Source organism: Ruditapes philippinarum, unplaced genomic scaffold (genome assembly GCF_026571515.1).
Source record: "Ruditapes philippinarum isolate M1 unplaced genomic scaffold, ASM2657151v2 ctg5294_1_1_1_1, whole genome shotgun sequence".
Lineage (NCBI taxonomy): Eukaryota > Metazoa > Mollusca > Bivalvia > Venerida > Veneridae > Ruditapes > Ruditapes philippinarum.
The window spans coordinates 56,427-75,146 of NW_026866295.1; the positions used below are offsets into that span (position 1 = coordinate 56,427).

At 32.0% G+C, this 18,720-nt stretch overlaps 3 protein-coding genes across 3 annotated transcripts; 2 read left to right on the forward strand and 1 right to left on the reverse strand.

Moving 5' to 3' along the window:
* The first annotated feature begins 196 nt into the window (after positions 1–196).
* LOC132732043 (guanylate-binding protein 3-like) lies at positions 197–11,649 on the forward strand. The gene is made up of 8 exons (XM_060718390.1): positions 197–421; positions 3,094–3,221; positions 4,811–4,920; positions 5,801–6,216; positions 6,501–6,775; positions 6,897–7,118; positions 8,287–8,383; positions 8,889–11,649. The coding sequence occupies exons 1-8, from the start codon at positions 211–213 to the stop codon at positions 9,239–9,241; spliced, it is 1,812 nt and encodes a 603-aa protein (XP_060574373.1). The 5' UTR covers positions 197–210; the 3' UTR covers positions 9,242–11,649.
* Positions 10,373–13,807, reverse strand: LOC132732044 (uncharacterized). The gene is made up of 3 exons (XM_060718391.1): positions 13,711–13,807; positions 13,266–13,415; positions 10,373–13,051 (listed from the first exon to the last, which is right to left on the reverse strand). The coding sequence occupies exons 1-3, from the start codon at positions 13,781–13,783 to the stop codon at positions 12,867–12,869; spliced, it is 408 nt and encodes a 135-aa protein (XP_060574374.1). The 5' UTR covers positions 13,784–13,807; the 3' UTR covers positions 10,373–12,866.
* Positions 13,808–16,547: 2,740 nt separating this feature from the next.
* On the forward strand, positions 16,548–18,429 carry LOC132732045 (uncharacterized). Its single transcript, XM_060718392.1, has 4 exons — positions 16,548–16,671; positions 17,269–17,477; positions 17,769–17,918; positions 18,133–18,429. Exons 2-4 carry the CDS (start codon positions 17,276–17,278, stop codon positions 18,315–18,317), a joined length of 537 nt encoding a protein of 178 aa, XP_060574375.1. The 5' UTR covers positions 16,548–16,671; positions 17,269–17,275; the 3' UTR covers positions 18,318–18,429.
* Positions 18,430–18,720: the final 291 nt, after the last annotated feature.

The following is an 18,720-nucleotide window of genomic DNA, read 5'->3' on the forward strand; positions in this document are numbered from 1 at the left end:
TAGTTACATAAACCACTCAAACTGATATCATAACTGTATTAGTTGTTTGTTTCTGCAGTATTTCTTTATGTAAATCGTTGATTTATTTATATACGAATCATCGTGTAAAATATATCTGAACGAAATATTATGATATTCTTCAACATGTATCGCTTCGGTAATGCTTATAAAACAATTAAAATGGTTTACAGCGATTGGTCTCCTCATGACATGGAGATATTCCAGCATCCTATGTGTTTGATCAGCTCTGAAAGTGTACACAATGAAGAGGGTGAAGAAATAAAAATCATTTTAAAGAGTGAACAGGAAGTATTCGCGCAAATAGAAAAGATAGATTGGCCAATAGTTGTTGTAGCCGTGGTAGGTTTGTACAGAACTGGAAAATCCTATCTGATGAATCGTTTAGCTCAGTCTTCTAAAGGTAAAACAATTTTATGTTAAATAACATCGCGTAATTTTATTTTATTGGCATTTATATTACATACATAATTAAAGCCATACAAACAGGAGTTCAGAAATGAAGAAGCTTAAAAGGATAACAAGAAAAAAATTATCAAAAACGAAAGAAAATAAACTAAAATCAGTTTTGTTTTCAGAGAAGACATGGATAAAATGTCAATACCTGTAAAAAAAGAATGGATACATTCTTAGAGCAATACTAAACACTACTAAAAAATGACGATTTTTGTCACTTTTGTATGGTACTGTTCCCAAAGCTCTATGTGTTATAAAATATTCAGTTGTCTATATATTATACATTTTTTTAGAGACAGAAGTATATCAAATATATGTCAACATAGCATTTTCTTTAGTACTTTGGATGTTTCAAAAATAATCAATAAATATCAAAAATTTATCTATCATTTAAAAAAGTAAAGACATGTGTTTTTAAAAATTTACAATACATCTTAAGATCCTTATAAATATGGTACAAAAATCTGGAGACAAAGTGATCCCTCGGAAGCATTAATCACAACAAAATAACATAAGAATTGCAGACTCGGTTTGATTGAGTCTGTACATGAGGGATAATGAATAAGTGCAACATCCCTTCACTTCCCCTAGCACCGGCTTGAGCGGTAATCAATTCTCAACACTTTATAGTGTTTGCATTAATGATTCCGAAGAACCAGAAAATATAACAACACTGAAGTGAAGTACGGGGCAACTTTTTAAGGCTGCCACACACACTTGAAACCTACTGTTGTGAAGTACAAAATTTTGGAAACAAAGTGATCCCTCGGAAGCATTAATCACAACAAAATAACATAAGTATTGCATACTCGGTTTGATTGAGTCTGTACATGAGGGATACAAGCCTTATTTGGACGAGTAATCAACAATAAGAAGTTTAAAAAGCTAAATTAGGGAAATTAATTTTATAATTAGGACTTTAAAGCGCCTACTCTGGACAAATAAAGCCAAAGTAGAAGTTTCTTACTTTAGTTATGGAACATAAATCAACTTTTATTTTTTACTCTTTATAACGAAAAGGATGTAAGAAATAAAATTCTAAATAGGAGTTTTTGACCACTATATAGGAATGTAAAAACCCTTATTAGGAGGGAAAAAACCCTAATTATAACTTTTTACCCGCTAAAAAGGTTACATTATTTCGCCTAATTAGGGCTTGATAACTCCTTATAAGATAAAGAAAGTTCGAATCAAACTGTTTTCTCCTTATTCACCGTATAACGACGCGGTTCGTTGCTATGAAACTAAACTGACCAGATGTAGTATTTCTGCGTAGGGCAAAAGATTACTCTACAAAGAAATGTTATAGAAATTCATAGACAATTCAGAGTAAGTTGTTGGTAGAAGAATTACATCAAAAAGATTTTATTATATAACAAAATGGCAAAAATATCCTTTAAAGCTTTTTTTTGCCAAGATTGCCTTAAAATTATCAAAACGATATTTAATAAGAACTCCTTTTGCGACTACATCGGACTTGAAAATCATTGAGATAACTGTTGTCAAAAACATTTAGAAATATATTTTTTATCAAGATAAGAGATCAAATTCATTCTTCATGAAAAGGTCAGATAACAAAATCTACATGAACTAAAGACAAATGAATTCGAAGTTATTTATCTTTCTAGAAAAGAAATTAAACATGTGATAATAATGGTTCATGAACATGTTTTGAGTTTGTCTGATTTTATCCTTTATCAAATTTGACTGTGATGTCAACAATGTTTTATTAATTTTACATAGTCTTGAGTTAAGAACAATTTCATAACTGTGCAGCAAAATACGCATTTTCAAAAACTAAGTAAATGCATCCTACCCTATTTATCACTTTACAAAATCAATTCCAAACATTGATGAGATAGTTATTTATCAAATTATACTATTCTTTACTGATGAATACTTATTATGATTAGATCAAATTGTTAATGAAGTTGTCGAATTCTGGTAAATTAAATATGTATTATTTCGTTATTTCCTTTTGACCTAAGCAGAATGCGCATACGTGAAGTACTACTTCAGTTTATATGGAAATATCGTATGTAAAAGGGTCTATCATGAGCTCATAACATTTTGATAAGGGGGAATTAGGTCAAAATTATGGGGTTTTGTGTGGGGGTGTTTTGTCCAAATTCGGAGTTTAAAAGTCCTAATTTGTCATTAAACCTTCCTCATTAGGTTTGTTTTAATTCCAAGTTAGGAGTAGTAACAAAGTTATAATATTATATAATAATGCTTTAATGACTACGAACAAAAGGTTTATTTCATTCATGCAACATTTCGTTTGGCACCAAGAGGGCTTTTATGTTGTTACGGTCGCACAGAATTGTAACTAATCCTAGTCATCTTTCATCATAAGTGACCAAAACTATTCGAAGGGAGACTTTAATGACTGTTGACAATACAGAGAGGGATAACCAATTAAATATTAATATGTCAATAATGTTAACATTCAAAAACATCTACTGCCTATAATTGGATTTGATTATTTCCATTTTAAAAAATGACAGTCAAGTTTAATTTATATATGTAGGGAAATGCATATTAAAAATTTAAAAATATCCTCAGAAGATGAGCTTATTACCATTTTGTTTTTTTGTTTTTTTATAATAATAATAAAAGGTTTTGCATTGGGTGATACGATTGAATCAACAACTAAAGGCATCTGGGCATGGTGTAAAATTCATCCAGAAAAGTCAAACACTGTTTTGCTGCTTCTTGATACAGAGGGTCTTGGCGATGTAGAAAAGGTATACCAAATTTATGGTACACTATCAAACTTTTGTTGTTTAACGTGTCAATATAAAAATTAATTGAACAAATACGATTGCGGCATGCAATTTCTCATGTGGTAATCAATATTGGGGAAAAAACAGCATTAAGGCGTTAGCTGAATATACTTTATCAGAAATATATAATTTTAAGAAAATATTTTCAACAGGGTTTGATCTGATCTTTATGTAAGACCAGTTTAATTGATATGGAACTGCATCAGCAATGACTTTAATAGGGGTCAGTTTTCACAGACGTTCTATAAACAAAGTAAATATAATAAACACCGTGTCTGTCCATCGTTTGATTTGGTGCATGCTTGGCAAAGACTTCTCATTAATGCGACAAGTGTGCTGAAAAATGATCTAATGTCATATTTTTACAAGCGTGTGTGACAGGTCCGATAACATCAACGGCTGATTTTGGTGGCGGCTTAAGCAACGCTTCATCTCTTTCATCACGTGTTTTACATGTGATTTATTCACGATGTCCTCGATCGAGTCCGGAGAATGTCGCATAGCGTGCGGAATAGCGTCATCATGTTGCTTGTGTCATTGTGCATTCCATCACTTATATAAGGACGTGAGACCAAATTATTGATTGTACATGATGCCCTAAGCGTGCATCCTATAACAAAAGCTGTTTTGCCACAAGAGGAGATATTTTAAACAATATAACACTAACTCCGCCGAAGGAGCTCGTTTATCGCACAACTGTCATGGAATCGTTCATAAACACAACCAAATGTTCATAAACGAATGTAAGTGATGTAGAGAAGAAACCTGAAACAATAAGTAAAAAAGTAAGCCGTGTCCTGGAGGCTTTATGAGTGTTTGTTTCATCTACACTAAGAAAGACATACAACATGATAACTTTGCTGAAACACATGGCGTATAGATGAATGTAATAGAGAAAAAACCGTTCAATCAGGGACAAATTCTTTTTAGGCCAGAAATACTTCTTCAGCGATAAAAAGAAGTTGTTTTGTCGTTAACGGAGATGAACTTCTCATGTGCTTGTATTCTGTTAATTATATGTAAGATGTTGACACATTAACTAAAGACGTCTTTGGTGGTCACAAATTGTGCAACGCGTATTTCGGTGCACACAAAATTTGCAGGTGACGTCAGTACGACGTGTAAACCCCTTGGATCATGTCTACCACACGGCGTCATTTGTGTTTCATTCAGCCTTTAAGTAGCCTATCAAGGGCGTTTTACAAAATTATGCTGGGTTGTTTCTTACAGATTCTCTTTGCAAAGATGTAAGCAAATAAATGTGTTTGCGATTGGCTGCATGGGTAAAAGAACACGTAAATTAGAGTCTTTGCTTCTACAGAGAACAAACTACCCGTGTATTCCAGGCACTGTCTAAAGTAAATCATACAAAACTTACCATTTGTAAAGTTTCAACTTTTATTATTATAATTTACTTACATACACAGTTGGCTTGTATATTATTACAAGTGCATGCACGAGTATATATTTTTTAAATAATATATTCTTTGGGAGTTTAATAGTTAATTCGATAATGGAGTAGATTATGATTGAATGAATTTATTTGACAGGGCGACGCAAGTTATGACAACAAGATATTTACATTAGCGGCGCTCCTGTGTAACTGCCTGGTTTATAATATGAAGGGAGCTTTTGATAATGATGCTGTGTCTAAACTTACGTATCCTTTTTCGTAGTTGTGAGTTATATCATGATCGTATTTAAGGGGTTTTGTTTTCCTTAAAATAATAAAATAATAAATAATAAGGAATTTATCAACAGACTTAATTAATATTGAAAAATACAAGTACGAGGTGTGTAATAAGAGGTTAATACACGGCAGGAGAGGGCCGAGGGGTGAAAATCGGCCCGCAAAATGAATAATGGACCCGAGGGCTTTAGCCCGAGGGCCATTATTCATTCAGGGCCGATTATCACCTTCCGGCCCTACTCTGACGTGTTTTAATGTCTTTAATACACTTGGTAGATCTAATAGTAGCATTTAAAAAAACAAAAAACAAAGAACAAACAAAAAAAAACAAATTTGAAGTTCTTTCGTTTAAATTCTTGTCTACTGTACTCTTCTACTTTTCTGTACAGAGACGTTTACTGTTTGTGTGTTCAAAGCAGTAGAATCTAGAAGCAAGTTTTATTTTCATTTTTTTGTAATGAATTTGTCGTATTATTTCTTCAAATTTCAATAGTAACAAAATTGTGTTTGTACTAAATACGCTTAAGCTCTCATAACAGAAATAAAGCGATTCGTGCTGACAACCTACTTTCACTTTTACGGTTAACTGTTTGATGACGTAAATTTATGACGTCATTGTTTCAGTTTGTGCACGTGCACATGTTCTGCGGGCTGATAACTAGTTCTCGGCCCCGGGCCGCAAACTCATAATAGGTCACGTGACACTCATAATCAGTTGAAATCATAGGCAATTTTGTTACTATATATAGTAACAAGTGTATTAAAAGAGCATACAAGGTTTTGACGGGTGACCAGTTTTGATATCTTTCAAAATATTTCATAGTGTATTACCAAACTTAACATTTTACAGATTTGTCACAGAAATGGCAAAGAATATCAGATATCGAGGGCAGTCTTCAGAAAATAACCAAGCACTTAAACTTATACTGCCAGATTTCGTTCTTTGTTTGAGAGATTTCAGTCTTAAAATGATGAAGGATGGAAAAAGGATATCTGATAATGATTATCTGGAGCTCAGTTTAGCTGACAAGAAAGGCAAAGCAGAACATTTCAACAAGCCACGAGAATGCATCAGAAAATACTTTCCGAAGCGCATGTGTTTCGCATTTCCTGTGCCTGGTGATGGTGATGTTCTTGAAAATCTTGAAACATTGAAATTTAGCGATTTGTCTGACAGGTTCAAAGATGTCACCTCTCGCTTTGTATCGCACATTTACTGCGTACCGCCCAAGGAATTGCTAACAAGTAAACCTGTAAATGGACAAAGTAAGCCGATTTATTTCACATCTTTTCGATCAAAATCGTGCAGGAATACCAAGAAAAAAAGAATTCTTTACAAATCTGTTATTTCACTATCCCATCTCTTAAAGCAAATATTATTTGATAAAAGTCGTGTGACTTTATCACTTCGTTCTCTTTGATACCATTTTTATAACCTGTTATTTTAATATTACAAACTCTAAAGCGTGTAGATACTAATATGTTTTAATACTTTTTATACAATCTTGCATTTTTTTAGGTTAAACATATAAATATTATACTCTTTTCAGTGTTTGTCACTTTGGCAGACCATTATGTTACGGCAATCAAACATGGCGCAATTCCAGATGTTGATGATGCCTTTTCAGCCGTATCAAAAATTGAGAATGCTAAAATTCAAAAACTTGCCGTTGAATCCTTTGAAAAGCAAATGCAAGAGATAGTTCTTCCCGTCTCTTTTGATGTGTTGGGGCAATTATATACAAAATCGCAGCAAACAGCACTTGACTATCTACGAAAGAATGTTGTTAATGATAAGAATGGCATATGTGAAAATGAAGCCCAGGTAAGAGACTAAGAATATTCTAAATGTACTTATTATATTTATATACATGATTATGAAACCTTTAGTCAATAACAATATAACTTTATTTATTGCAACTTTAGAATTATTTGTATCTTTTTAGATGAGAATGGACAACTTTTTGAATAAGATAAAAGAATCGAATGATGACAAAATAAAGGAAATGTGCGAAATGAAATTGAAAGAAGGTTATGCGAAATATCTTGAAGAAAATATAGCAAATAAAGTGTATGAAACTGCAGGTGGATATCGAAAGTTTCAACGTGATATTGATAGGTTAAAGCAAGACTTTGAAAGTGATCTCCGGGATTACAAGGATAACGAGGTACATAAAGCAGTTATTCAGAATCAAATGAAATATCTTATACGTGTGTATGTCCATTGTATTTTAGCATTCATTTATTTAATTGCAAATACATTAATAAAGTATATGTTTATGTTAAAAGATAAATATATATTGAGGCGAAATATATCTTGAGTTTATTTAGTAAGTAAACGTAAACAAATCTTAACGAAAAGCTGGAAAAGAATGAAAACATGCTTTAAGTAGTCAACACTATTCGTCTGCTATATGGAATATGCTTAGCCGCCATGATTAAGCGCATGAATCATCTAGTCTATCGACAACGTATGATAGATCTTTCATCTCTGTAACCTTTGATCAAGATACTTAGTTTTAAACAATTAAAACTCAATGCATCGGAAAATAACCTGATGACGTTTCTTACAGTTTCTTTTTTTCTTACATGTGCAGAGAAGGAAAATTTAAACTGGCCGAACATAGTGTTAAAACTTTGCATAATCCACGGGAATGATACCTGAAAAAATTAAATAACTCGGCCACGAACCTAGTTGTTTTTTTTTCCTTGAAAGTGATCTTTTTCTATTCTTTGATATGCCACTTTGTAAAGCGGATACCAAAAAAACCAATCTTACCGTCATCTTACTTCATTTCAATTTTCTTTTCAAAACCATTGCATATTTAAAGTAATTATATTCAAACATATATTTTGCTATGCTCTAATGAGCAAACAAAACATTTCTTCATTCAATGGTTTATCTATCATTTTACATAACAAACTAATGTATCAAAATCTGTTAAAATAAATTTAGAATATCGTGCAAATGTAAGGAAATAAAGCAATAAATGATAAACAGGAATATTTTACTTGAATATTTGGCTCATAAAAATTAGCACAGAAAAAAACTCACTTTAAAGGGACAGATAACTCACCACTTGGGACGGATCATGACCCCTCTTTATCAAAATTCTTCAGATTTTTATCCTCTTTAATCATGCTAAGTTTCTGAATTTCTGGGGGTTGCGTTCATTGAACGCCGCCTTTCCTTGTTGATGTTGTTTATCATATTTTCTTTGCGAAATATTCATTCATTGCTTTTGTAAAAATGTAAAACAAATCTTTTAAGTAAACACCTTTAAAGCAAGTGAAAAAGAAAATAAACAACTGTATCTTTATTGTTGTATCAAACAGATCATGTGGACCTGGCATGGATTTGTTAAACATTTGAATGAAATTGAAGCCACGATCATCCAAGCTGATGAAGATCTGTCACAAAAGGAGAAAGAAGGTACGATACAAATGCCTTTTAATATAACAGTTTTTAGATATACGAGTATTTATGCCTGAAGGATTGAAATTTTGGAAGCCTTTCGGTCAGTATGGCCCTTGTGTGTGTACCCCCTAAAGAGCGAAAGCGAAATTCGAATACATGAAATCATTACTTAGCAGTTAAGTTTAAATAGTGAAAAATAAAAGAATTTCTTAAGAACGCCAAAGCAGCCATATTATACGGTTTTATATAGCATGTTCATGGATGGTACTGGAAAGTTCAAAATACCATCCACGCCCTTAGGACGTATAAAAAAGCAGCACAGTATTATGTTCTAGAACATGTTTTCTGTTGACAAACAATATTTATGCGTGTGAACAGACATTGTGCGTGACCCATTTTTCGAAAATCTACAATAACACATTTTTACTTTAAATAAATTATTTCATAAAACCTCAAAAAGGTATTATAAAGCTCAAAACCCTTAACATGTTTGATTTTAAAAAAACAAGTATTTTTTCAGATGAGCAAAAGAACAACGAAGAAAAAATGAAAACAATGTTAGAGCAACAGAAGAAAGTACAGATGGAAGCACTTGATAAACAGAAAAAGGACCTACAGAGTCATTACGATAAACTAGAGAAAGATCGCTCACAGCAACTTGAAATCGAAAGAAAAAAATTCCAGACATTGATGGAAGAAAAATTGAAATTTGAAAAGGCAACAGCGCAGAAAGAAATTCAAAGATTGAAACAAGAGCAAGAACAAAGAATTAAAGAGATGGAAAAAGATAGACAAAGATATGAGAGAGAGGTTGAAATGTGTCGACAACAGATGAGAAAACGACGAAGAAAAAGTTCGTGTGTACTATCATAACACAACGATAATTTATGACATATTTACTTGTATTGTATATAAAAGATACTTACCAGAGAAAAGTGTTTGATATTACATCTTGACTTCATTGTTTTTTGTTGTTTATGTTTATTTAAACTTGTACTTATGGACACTCATTTGATATATTTAATCCAAAGGCTTAACAAAAGGAATTATTGCATTGCTTTGGATGAAGACTTTTTGCCCGAGTGTTGTTTTTTTTTTGTTCTAGACCATGATGCAGAAACGTGAGTTTAAATCTGGTCCTGTAAAAATTCACTTTAATATTATCCCTATGAAATGTTTTTTAACAACTTATATTATTGTATACATCAAGCATTATTACAGCAATGTTCAATTTAAAAGATTTCAATTGTTAATATTCACATATTTTAATATGATATTCAGAATTTAGACATACCTATATTTAATGGCATTATATACACTTTATCAGTTATGAATGTTCATACAATTTAGATTGTGTAAATTTGTTATAGCTCGTACAAATAACTTAATAAGAAGGTAAACAATGATATAATGTGTACTTCTTCCTATTCGACGAGATAAAGTATTGTAATGAAAACGACGCATTTTATAAATTTCGATAACTAACGTTATTATATCAAATGCATGTTTTGCTTAATCTTTTTTTTAATTCAAAACTGAAAAAGAAGCGTCTCTTGTTTAATTGTTACAGTCGTATGTATCCGAATTACAAACATTTAATATTATTACCCCTCACTTTTTTCGTAATGCTAATTTCCCATAGGCCTCTGGGAGTTATTTTTACTGTTAATGCAAGTGTACCACGTGACTAAGAATGTTGTACTGTTACATAGGTAACAGTATTTTTTAACCGTATAAAATCTGGTCACGTGGTCTATTTTCTAAATTAAATTAAATAAATGGCCGCCTTTTTTCTCTCGATTCATTCTTATTTTCGACTTCTCTGGAGTAACTATGGCACTCATAAAATTTAGTTGTTCGCACCCCGGTGTGCTTTTCGCGTATAAAATATCTTTTTGTTGAATAGTCAAAAAGTGAACATCCGTTTTCAACGGAAGTAATTGCAATGTAAATAATTATGTGTCAAACTGGAACATGCAGACGATTTAAGCATGCAACAAAGGATTATTTAACAATTTTAATCAGTGAAACGTTACAGATATGGTGGACAGACATAGGATATCATCGTTATTTTGTCAAAAACCATGCTAAGAATATTCTGGAAACAGAAGGATCAGATTTCACAGATCATAACCGTGTAAATGGGTTAGTGTTTTGTTTTCTAAATAAAACCTAGCTTATTGTATGTTTATGATTTGTAGATATCATCACTTGCTTAAAGAATAAAAGAAAAAGAAAACTTCTCAAGTAGGCCTAAAGTACACTTAAAACTTAAAAGGTAAGGACAGTTTAGTTATTGTTACTCTTGGTTTATTTTTGTTACAGTTAGATTTAGTTGACAATTTCAGATCATCACAGTATTTTTGTTCGGGGTAATAAAATAAATAACACATGGGTTTGTGAGTAACAGTAAAAATATCATCCCTCGTAAAAATACTGTTACCCTCGGCTACGCCTCGGGTAACAGTATTTTCCTCGGGATGATATTTTTACTGTTACCCACAAACCCATGTGTTATTTATATATTATTCTTGTAAAATGCCCCAAATACCTTTGTTTATAGGTCACATTTTATCCAACTCAAGACTGTTGTAGATTTTTATCATTTGCTGTTACATGATATTTATTCTAGATAAAGATAAAATGAATTCAAATCTTTAGTAAATAGTGTTTGCTTATTCCTGAGAACTACAAGTTGTGTTTCAAAATTTAGAGGCGTTGTGGTATTGTGGCAGATTTTGATTGTTTATTAAACAATTTTATTTTTTATTCCATAAAGTTATTTCTCTCTAAATTTCAACTGATGATAATGTTTTTTTCCAGATGCTGTATAGGCCATAACATAATGAGTGTAAATTTGGCCCTCTAAAAGTTTGGGTAATTTCAAGATTAACGATTTTATGTTACGCTTTCATGTCTTTTCTTATTTATTGATAATGCTTTCTTTAATAATGGATCAGTTTGAAAATATCCTTATATTCTCTGTATTCTACCATGAGATGTTTCGACAGCTTAAATCAGTCAGATGTTTTGCCAATCTCATTGCTTGTGTTCACGGATAATTAGATAGCTTTTATCTTTCAAAGGGCAAAGTCACTTCCACCTCTTTCATAAAGTAATTCAAACTTTCTTTCCTTACGTTAAAATTCTATAATTTTTGTTTTGTTTTGTATTTTTTGTATAGATTTTCAGTATATTACTCTAGATTTAGTTTCAGCATGGGCCAATAAGTTATTTAGTTTATAAGTATTTTAACAATTAAAACAAAATTGGACTTTAAATTTATGTTGCGTTAATTCATGTAGTTGGTAGGTGAAACATGGCCGTGGAAGGCTAAAAAAGTATTTATACAGACTGAGTAATGAAGTACGTAAAAGGAAAAACTGTAACGTATTCTTAAAAAATACGTGTCATCTTTCATGTGTTATTAACTAGTTGCGGAGCGAAGTAGCAATGACACATTATGCATTTTTGAATAATCTTAAAGTCTAGCATATGCCAATAATTAATTAAACTGACTACTGTTCGTGTTTGTATTCTACACAAAATATGTCCAGTTACACAATTACTCATACCCTTTATTCAAACGCAGGAAAGAAAAATAAGGGAAGCGCCTCTGTTTGTCCTGACAGATGCGCCGAATATGTATTAAGTGAAGTGGCTACATTTGACAAAATGAATTAAGGGATTTAGCGTATAACACAGACGCTAATAGAAAAGAGGCAACAGATGCTTTAAAGGCACAGTATACGTCAGAAACCAGTAAATGTTTACATCTTTAGAAAGTGCAAATATGAATTTTATAATTTTTAATTGGTAGTTTAAGAGAAATGTAAGATGATTGTTTCCTGAAAAAGTATAAAGTGAAATAATTTGTCATAAAAGTAGAACACTGTAAACAAAGTAGTATTTGACTTCGAAACAAATGCTTATTCAATATAACTGTGCTTATTATCAAAACAGATGAAAGAATGGTTCCGGTAATTGGCAAATAAGTAACGTTTTGGATACAATCAAAGTCCTACTAACATAAAAAACAATGGTCAACAATTCAAAAAGGTCAAGTATTTAAAGGTCAATGTTAAATTTGGATTGCTCAAATATGGTATGAATATAATACATCCATTAATAACAAACCATCACTATAAGCACATTTGAGCAAAATTTATGCAATTAATCTTAAAGGTAAATATCATTTATGAGTCAAGATAAATGCCTTACAATCTGTACAAGTAAACATCATTATTCCCTTCAAGTGTTGTAAAACGGTTGTGCAGATGATGAAGAATAAGAATAAGAACACTCAGTCAGCCAGATAAACAGGTTGCCAGACTGACAGGAAGCCTCAAACTAGTATATCCCTTAATAATGGTCATTGTATGAGGCAAGCGGTAAAAGATAGGGGGATCGCCACCTGCTGTCCTAAATTTATATTACCGTTTTCTGTCAATAATGTTGTACTTCATAAGCTCTGATCAAATCACAAATGTGTTAAGAATTATTGCACAGCTATATATCCATTACGGTTTTCCTCTAGTGCTCGTTTTGCTCTAACAATCGAATACGCACTCAAAATTGCTAATGATGTTGACACTAGTGGTAGATAGAACGCGGCACCGCGAGTAACCAGTGAATTTGAACTATTAACCCCGTATACAATCATCGCCGTTAGGAGAAGAATACCTGCAAATGAAACAGCAGTAATTTAGAAAACAAAACAAGTGGACCAATTGGATACAAAGCGATCATCCGGGGACAGACCGTTACTTTTGAAGCTTGTATTTATTACAAGAATTTGAACAATGTCGGTCATAAAAGAGTGATGATAAAAACTATTAATGAATATTATAAATACAATTTAATACACTAAGAAAGTTAATCAGTAAATATCACTTACATCCTACAATAAGTAGAACGATACAAACTATGGCTGAGCGTATACTTATATGTTGAACACATCCAAACCGGATAGCCAGTAATAGACACATGGCATGTAAGATGATGCTTGATATCATTAAACCTCTCGTCGCTAGTACAAACTTAGGAACTGAAACCAAAACAACAACGAAACAACTCTTTACCTTTTTTGCAAAAATGAAAATAACAGATTTTTTTTTCTGATAATATGAATGAAGTTAAAGATACTGCTATCAATAAAAATGAAAACGTTAAGTCTGAATAATCCCACACATGTGTCAATTCGTTTGCATTTTTTTTTCAATACAGTTTAACTTGTTAGAAATTTCACACGGTGCATTTGATCGCATCACCAACATATCAAAATCTCAAGAGGAAGCCTAATAAGTAAATTACAGACTAATTTGATTTTTTAGAAACCTTACCATGGTCATGGATAATACGGTCCATATCAGAAAACGAGACGCATTCTCTCATATCTGGGTCATCGATACACATTTCCCACAGTCCTCGTGAAAACGAAAATCATCATTGCCAATAACCCAATACGGTATTGATGTGCTTATGATACTTGAGATTAAGATACACATATATAGAACCTATACTAAAATTTCTTGCCATTGACATGTTTGATCTGAAATGAAACATCTGATCGGAATAAAAAAAAAGACTGTAGGAAGTTGTTTTTTTACCCCGCAAAATCAATTATCTGAAAAAAATGTCATGTTCTCTTTATAGTAATCAAAACAGTTACAAAAATAAGAATATATACATGTATTCGTTTTGTTTCATCATCATCATCATCATCATCGGCAGCAGCAGCATCATATCATCATCAGAATCATCATCATTATTGTTGTTGTTGGTGGTGGTGGTGGTGTTGTTGGTGGTGATGGTGGTGGTGGTGTTGCTGTTTTTGTTGTTGTTGTTGTTCATTTTTCATATATTTTTGTACATATATGTTATAATGTTTTATCCTATTAATAATGTTGCTTTTATAATAACTAAAATCATCATATACGTATAGAATTTACGTTATAAGATAGTGTTCAGAGTGTTTCATGTTTGTATTTTTTTTCATCATCAAACAAAAGCATGGCATCAGATATAATACTGAAATGTGCATAATGTATAACTTAATTCAGATATTACACAATAACTTGATACACATTTTAAAACTACTGTAATATCAATTATTACTAATATTATTATATAAAAATTCATACCTTGTTAACGTACTATAAAACCATAATGTTAATCTATCTTATATATCAGTTACATGTTATCTTTTTTACGTAATATCAGTGAAGATTATATATTATCTCTGCGGATATACATGCATTATGATAGATGAGAGGACTGAGAGATTGTAAAATTGTAAGCCTCAGTTTATAGTTGGACAGGTTTTTGCATTATTTGTCAACATAATGTCCTTCATTTTTTAACAGATTTGCCAGCGATGTTTACGGACTTCAATACTACATTCAAGGTCATTTTAAGTACCGTTTAGAAAGTTCTGAATAGAAAGTCCTGCGTAACATGTATCATATTTAACCGAATCGGCCAAAGAGCGTAACAAAAAATGACTTTCAATGTTGAAGACAGGTAGAGATAGATTAGGTTTAGTTTGTTTTCTTTGGGTTTAACGGCGACACGGACACATTACTGGTCACACCGCACCGAGATCAGTTATATAAAGCGGATGTTCACCCGCTTCAAAGACATATCCGTTATTGATTACTCGTGGACAATGGATTTGTCCTTGTAGGACAATGCATCTTAATGAATTTTGCGTGGCATTTGTGTTTAATGTTTTCTTTATACTGCATAGGAAGTGATGCGTAATGTTTGTCTTTTGTTGAACAAATAAATTATTAGATCTGCCCTCTTAAAAGCAAAAAAGAGCGTCCAACTCAAGTATTGATCAGATAATACAGTCTCACAATGTAAACTTTTAACAGTTAAAACGCGTTATTATCGCATGAAAGACTAGCGAAATTTAAACACGCGTTAACTTTTGCCCCTAAAGAGCAAAATTTAGGATAAATGTCACATGTATTAAATTTCGCTGGTCTCTCATACGATAATAAGCACCCTTCAACGCGATAATAATCGCTTTCAGAGGAACACACAACATAAAAAATTAAAACGATAATCATCGCGGCGAAATTGTTAAATTTCGCTTATATAAGTGTCCCTGGTCAATAGAGAAGGCGATATTTATAGCGTGTTTACCAGCGACATTTTGAGGACGAAATAGGACACTGTACTTTCTGCAGATTTTTAATTGTGACGGTATAAAATCAAATTAACAAGCACCTCCACATACTGCATGAATACTGTAATTATTACTGGATGTTAATATTGTCAGTGTTTTAAGTTTAACTTAATATTTTTTATGAATGGTCAGTGTGTGTTTGTGTGTACTTGTATTTCATTGTTAACACTATGGTGTTGAAACTTTTTTTTTTGATAGCTTGCGACTTTCATTGAAATTTTAAGTCCACTTACTTCTTGTTCATTTCTGTATCAATTCTAAATATACATTCACTCCATCCATTTCATAAACTTGAAGGCTGCATAAATATTCATTTCATGGTATTATGTTTTCGTTGTAAAACGAGTTCGGTGTATCATTAACATCTTTTAGGCGTTTTAATTTGTAGTAATAACGTTAATTCGAATGGGGCAATATGTCCATAATTATGTTCAGCTTAATAGGGTTTAAAAAACTCTTGAAGTTTTCCTTGTCTGGAGGTTACAATCTTTTTTTCCGAATTAAATGTCAAATCGACTGCTATAACATTTGAATGTGTGTATTAGGCTTCCTCTCTCATTTAATGATGTATTTTTAAGAACGAATAAGTAGCTAAGAATGTATGTCTCAGTCTTATATTAAAGCGACCTTTACTAAATTATTAAAATTGTAGATTTATAAGATGTTGCACTTTATTTGCATTTTCATTGCAGTGTTAGTAATTTAGAGACACGTTCGGTGTATACTGGTTAGAAAACCAGGTAATCCTTGCATATATCAGTGCTATACACTTGGCATGTAAAAGAACCAAAGGTCTTTTCAATAAGAGCTAGGGACTGGTATTTCTAAACGGTACTTAAAATGACCTTGAATGTAGTATTGAAGTCCGTAAACATCGCTGGCAAATCTGTTAAAAAATGAAGGACATTATGTTGACAAATAATGCAAAAACCTGTCCAACTATAAACTGAGGCTTACAATTTTACAATCTCTCAGTCCTCTCATCTATCATAATGCATGTATATCCGCAGAGATAATATATAATCTTCACTGATATTACGTAAAAAAGATAACATGTAACTGATATATAAGATAGATTAACATTATGGTTTTATAGTACGTTAACAAGGTATGAATTTTTATATAATAATATTAGTAATAATTGATATTACAGTAGTTTTAAAATGTGTATCAAGTTATTGTGTAATATCTGAATTAAGTTATACATTATGCACATTTCAGTATTATATCTGATGCCATGCTTTTGTTGATGATGAAAAAAAATACAACATGAAACACTCTGAACACTATCTTATAACGTAATTCTATACGTATATGATGATTTTAGTTATTATAAAAGCAACATTATTAATAGGATAAAACATTATAACATATATGTACAAAAATATATGAAAAATGAACAACAACAACAACAACAACAGCAACACCACCACCACCATCACCACCACCACCACCAACAACACCACCACCACCACCAACAACAACAATAATGATGATGATTCTGATGATGATATGATGCTGCTGCTGCCGATGATGATGATGATGATGATGAAACAAAACGAATACATGTATATATTCTTATTTTTGTAACTGTTTTGATTACTATAAAGAGAACATGACATTTTTTTCAGATAATTGATTTTGCGGGGTAAAAAACAACTTCCTACAGTCTTTTTTTTTATTCCGATCAGATGTTTCATTTCAGATCAAACATGTCAATGGCAAGAAATTTTAGTATAGGTTCTATATTGTGTATCTTAATCTCAAGTATCATAAGCACATCAATACCGTATTGGGTTATTGGCAATGATGATTTTCGTTTTCACGAGGGACTGTGGGAAATGTGTATCGATGACCCAGATATGAGAGAATGCGTCTCGTTTTCTGATATGGACCGTATTATCCATGACCATGGTAAGGTTCTAAAAAATCAAATTAGTCTGTAATTTACTTATTAGGCTTCCTCTTGAGATTTTGATATGTTGGTGATGCGATCAATGCACCGTGTGACATTTCTAACAAGTTAAACTGTATTGAAAAAAAAATGCAAACGAATTGACACATGTGTGGGATTATTCAGACTTAACGTTTTCATTTTTATTGATAGCAGTATCTTTAACTTCATTCATATTATCAGAAAAAAAATCTGTTATTTTCATTTTGCAAAAAAGGTAAAGAGTTGTTTCGTTGTTGTTTTGGTTTCAGTTCCTAAGTTTGTACTAGCGACGAGAGGTTTAATGATATCAAGCATCATCTTACATGCCATGTGTCTATTACTGGCTATCCGGTTTGGATGTGTTCAACATATAAGTATACGCTCAGCCATAGTTTGTATCGTTCTACTTATTGTAGGATGTAAGTGATATTTACTGATTAACTTTCTTAGTGTATTAAATTGTATTTATAATATTCATTAATAGTTTTTATCATCACTCTTTTATGACCGACATTGTTCAAATTCTTGTAATAAATACAAGCTTCAAAAGTAACGGTCTGTCCCCGGATGATCGCTTTGTATCCAATTGGTCCACTTGTTTTGTTTTCTAAATTACTGCTGTTTCATTTGCAGGTATTCTTCTCCTAACGGCGATGATTGTATACGGGGTTAATAGTTCAAATTCACTGGTTACTCGCGGTGCCGCGTTCTATCTACCACTAGTGTCAACATCATTAGCAATTTTGAGTGCGTATTCGATTGTTAGAGCAAAACGAGCACTAGAGGAAAACCGTAATGGATATATAGCTGTGCAATAATTCTTAACACATTTGTGATTTGATCAGAGCTTATGAAGTACAACATTATTGACAGAAAACGGTAATATAAATTTAGGACAGCAGGTGGCGATCCCCTATCTTTTACCGCTTGCCTCATACAATGACCATTATTAAGGGATATACTAGTTTGAGGCTTCCTGTCAGTCTGGCAACCTGTTTTATCTGGCTGACTGAGTGTTCTTATTCTTATTCTTCATCATCTGCACAACCGTTTTACAACACTTGAAGGGAATAATGATGTTTACTTGTACAGATTGTAAGGCATTTATCTTGACTCATAAATGATATTTACCTTTAGAATTAATTGCATAAATTTTGCTCAAATGTGCTTATAGTGATGGTTTGTTATTAATGGATGTATTATATTCATACCATATTTGAG